At 58.0% G+C, this 2750-nt stretch overlaps 1 protein-coding gene across 1 annotated transcript; it reads left to right on the top strand.

Annotated features, from left to right (window-relative positions):
* The first annotated feature begins 826 nt into the window (after positions 1 to 826).
* On the top strand, positions 827 to 1996 carry ID1 (inhibitor of DNA binding 1, HLH protein). Its single transcript, XM_043480158.1, has 2 exons — positions 827 to 1368; positions 1541 to 1996. The coding sequence occupies exons 1-2, from the start codon at positions 946 to 948 to the stop codon at positions 1580 to 1582; spliced, it is 465 nt and encodes a 154-aa protein (XP_043336093.1). The 5' UTR covers positions 827 to 945; the 3' UTR covers positions 1583 to 1996.
* The last annotated feature ends 754 nt before the right edge of the window (positions 1997 to 2750 follow it).

Below are 2750 nucleotides of genomic sequence, written 5' to 3' on the forward strand. Positions count from 1 at the left end.
AGTGGGGGGTTGGGGGAGGGTGGGAGGGGGACGACGAGAGCTCCGCAGCTGCCGCGCCGTGGGAGGGAGACCCTGATCCCAGCGGTCTTTGGGGGAAAAAAGCCAAAAAGGGAGAAAAAAAATTTAATTACTTAATGATGCAGATTTGGGGCTGCAAATTCAGGGGAGAAATCAGGGAAGACAGCCCACTCTGGGTGCCTTTTTCTTGCTCAGGTCCCAGGGGCCCAAGCCCCCCGTCGTGGAGAAAGATTTTCCAGAATTAGTTGCTCCCATCCTGAGGGTCCTGGGTAAGACTGCCCGGTCTCAGGAACAGTCACCAGCAGCGTTCTCTGGGAATTGGGAAAGGAGAACGCCCCCCCTCCGGGGGCGGGGGGGGGCAGAGTGTTAGAGGGCCAGCTTTAAATATCAGCTCAAATATTGGGAAGATCAGAGTCCCAGAGGTAATCTTCCAATAGGGTCCAGAAGCCCACGCTGCTTCTCCGTCGGAACCTCAGTTTCCCTCATCTGTAAAATGGGACTGGAGAAAAGAGAACATATCCCTGAGAAAACTGACTCTTGGAATCTTTTCGTGATCAGTAATAACCGGTTTCTCCTTCTGGGCAGCCCTCGGCTCCACTAGCCATCTTGTCCCCCGCCTCCCACTCTCTCTTGTCTTGCGACTCGAGTCGCTTTTCCACGCGGGTGAGGGTGCTCTAGGAGAGCAGGAGGCGGGACCCAGAAGCCCTCCAGGCCACGCCCCTATGCCTTCCATTGGCTGTTTTTGAACATCTGAGCCCGCCCCCCAAGGAAGGGGCGGGGAGGAGCGCGGCATCTGTATAAAAGTCGGGTAGGGGTACTCGGGTAGCGCTTTTGCATTGCCGTCTTTCTCGGGTTCGCAACTCTTTCCCCCACTTCCGGAGTCCTTTTCCTCCTCCGTCCGCTTCGTTTTCTCCCGACGCCGGTATCATGAAGGTCGCCAGTGGCAGCGCCGCGGCCGCCGCGGGCCCCAGCTGCGCGCTGAAGGCCGGCAAGGCGGCGGGCGGCGCGGGCGAGGTGGTGCGCTGCCTGTCCGAGCAGAGCGTGGCCATCTCGCGCTGCGCGGGCGGCCCCGGGACGCGCCTGCCGGCCCTGCTGGAGGAGCAGCCGGTGAACGTGCTACTGTACGATATGAACGGCTGCTACTCGCGCCTCAAGGAGCTGGTGCCCACCTTGCCCCAGAACCGCAAGGTGAGCAGGGTGGAGATTCTCCAGCACGTCATCGACTACATCTGGGATCTGGAGTTGGAGCTCAACTCGGAATCCCACGTCGGGACCCCCGAGGGCCGGGGGCTCCCCGCCCGGGCTCCGCTCAGCACTCTCAACGGCGAAATCGGCGCCCTGGCGGCAGAGGTGAGGTCCAAGTTGGAGTAGATCACTTTTCTTTTACGGAAGAGGACACTTGAGGCTCAGAGCGGGAGGGGGTGCTTGACCCTATATTCGCCCCCATCCTTTCGGGCACCTAGGTGCTCAAGGATGCCCAAGTAGATCGTTTAAAAACAACAACTCTCCTCTCTCTTCACAGGCGGCGTGTGTTCCAGCGGACGATCGCATCTTGTGTCGCTGAAGCGCCGCCCTTGGGAGCCGGCAGACCCCAGCCCCCCAGGGGGCGAGAGGAATAAGTGTTTCTGGTCCTTCCAGGCGCCTCGCCGGAGCTGGGAAGGAACAAGACCGATCGGCGGCCACCGGGGCGCTTGCAGGATCCAGCCCGGGTCTGGAGGACTGACAGGGCAGGCTGACCCTCCCTCCTCACCCACCAGCCACCAGAGACTTGGGGGAGTCCCCCCTCGTGTGTTTCTATTTTTTGAAAAGCGGACATTTAAAAAATGGTCACGTTTGGTGCTTCTCAGATTTCTGAGGAAATTAATTGCTTTGTATTGTATATTACAATGATCACCGACTGAGAATATTGTTTTACAATAGTTCTGTGGGGTGTTGTTTTCTTTTTTGGTTGTTGTTATTAAACAAATACTTTAGATGATGATAAAGCTTCAGTGACTTCTTGGATTGTTGGGAGGGACCTGGGCTGGTGGTGACCCCTGACCCTTTTCACAGCTGCTGCTGGGGGAGGGGAGGGAAGGCCACATCTGGCCCGCCGCTTTTACCGACCTGAAATGAATGTTTCCGGTGTCTTTAAAATCTATTCTCCGCCCCCCCCCCACCCCGCCCCATCCCTGGCCATTTCCCTGCTCCCCAGTGTCATAAAATTAAATCCTCAGACTTTAGGGTTTCTCAAAGTGGACATGGGGCCATCTGGGTCACCTGGGGAGGTTGTTAAATGCAGATCAACCTGCCAAGGCCCCCTCTGGGATGAAGAGTATCAACAAGCCGGTTACTTGGGAGAACCGGGTCACTGGACCTGCATGTTGGCTTAAATGGAGGGGGGGTAGTGAGAACCTCAGCTTGTCAGGGACAAGACTTCCAAGTTGCCCCATTCCCCAGGAGGAGGCGCCTCTAAACCCTGGGCCACTAAACCCTGGATCCCAGCAGGCTGCCCCGGGGCTTCAGCTTTGTCCAAGTGGGTGAGCAAGTTGGCAGGACCAGACCAGTCACAGCTGCTGGGCCACCTGCTCTTGGGTCTGGACTCTGCCCCCTCACCCTGGCCAGGCTGTGCCAGCAGCCCAGGGCTTCTGTGTGGGCAATGAGGAGGAGTGGGCGAGTAAGTCCACAGCTCCTGAGCTGGAAAATGGTGTCCTTGGCAAGGACCTATCTGCCTGGACCTGTGCGTGGGTTTG

Source organism: Cervus canadensis, chromosome 10 (assembly GCF_019320065.1).
Source record: "Cervus canadensis isolate Bull #8, Minnesota chromosome 10, ASM1932006v1, whole genome shotgun sequence".
Taxonomy (NCBI): domain Eukaryota; kingdom Metazoa; phylum Chordata; class Mammalia; order Artiodactyla; family Cervidae; genus Cervus; species Cervus canadensis.

What these genes read in the sequence shown, in the direction of transcription:
- ID1 (XM_043480158.1), top strand. Translation starts at nt 946, where the DNA reads ATGAAGGTCGCCAGTGGCAGCGCCGCGGCCGCCGCGGGCCCCAGCTGC. An exon ending in TCGGCGCCCTGGCGGCAGAG is followed by an intron (nt 1,369 to 1,540) that starts GTGAGGTCCAAG and finishes CTCTCTTCACAG; the next exon opens with GCGGCGTGTGTTCCAGCGGA.